The 309-nt window shown below is 31.1% G+C and overlaps 1 protein-coding gene across 1 annotated transcript in view; it reads left to right on the top strand.

The window, feature by feature from the left end:
• The window catches only part of CD180 (CD180 molecule), a gene marked incomplete at its 5' end in the record, with an annotated part of 1,686 nt that extends 1,597 nt beyond the window's left edge, over nt 1–89 (top strand). Inside the window, 1 exon segment of the mRNA XM_010185231.1 lies at nt 9–89. Coding sequence (XP_010183533.1) covers nt 9–89 — 81 coding nt within the window.
• Nucleotides 90–309: the final 220 nt, after the last annotated feature.

Raw genomic sequence — 309 nt, 5'->3', positions numbered from 1 at the left:
TCATTGCAGTTGTCCTGGCTGTTTTAATCTGTGGTGCCATCTTCATTTGGGGTGCTTGCTATTTCAAGCGAAATTACCAGCACATATAAGGTTATAGTAAAATATAGAAAAGATGTACAGCAATTGTATTAAGATGAAGACAACTTACTGCTTTTGTTTGTGACCTGTATTTTTTTAACTTTTGTAATACTCTTTCCATTTGTACTACAACTTTTTGAAAAATAATTTAAAAATCCTATTTGAGAACTGGAAATATAAACTATGACCTGAGCCTTGAACATGAATAATTTCTGTTATAGAGAAATTCCA

The sequence above is a fragment of the Mesitornis unicolor genome, unplaced genomic scaffold (assembly GCF_000695765.1).
Source record: "Mesitornis unicolor isolate BGI_N332 unplaced genomic scaffold, ASM69576v1 scaffold33725, whole genome shotgun sequence".
In the NCBI taxonomy this organism is placed as follows: Eukaryota; Metazoa; Chordata; class Aves; order Mesitornithiformes; family Mesitornithidae; genus Mesitornis; species Mesitornis unicolor.
The sequence above is the reverse complement of the archived record's forward strand: the minus strand, read 5'-3'. Positions and strand labels throughout refer to the sequence as shown.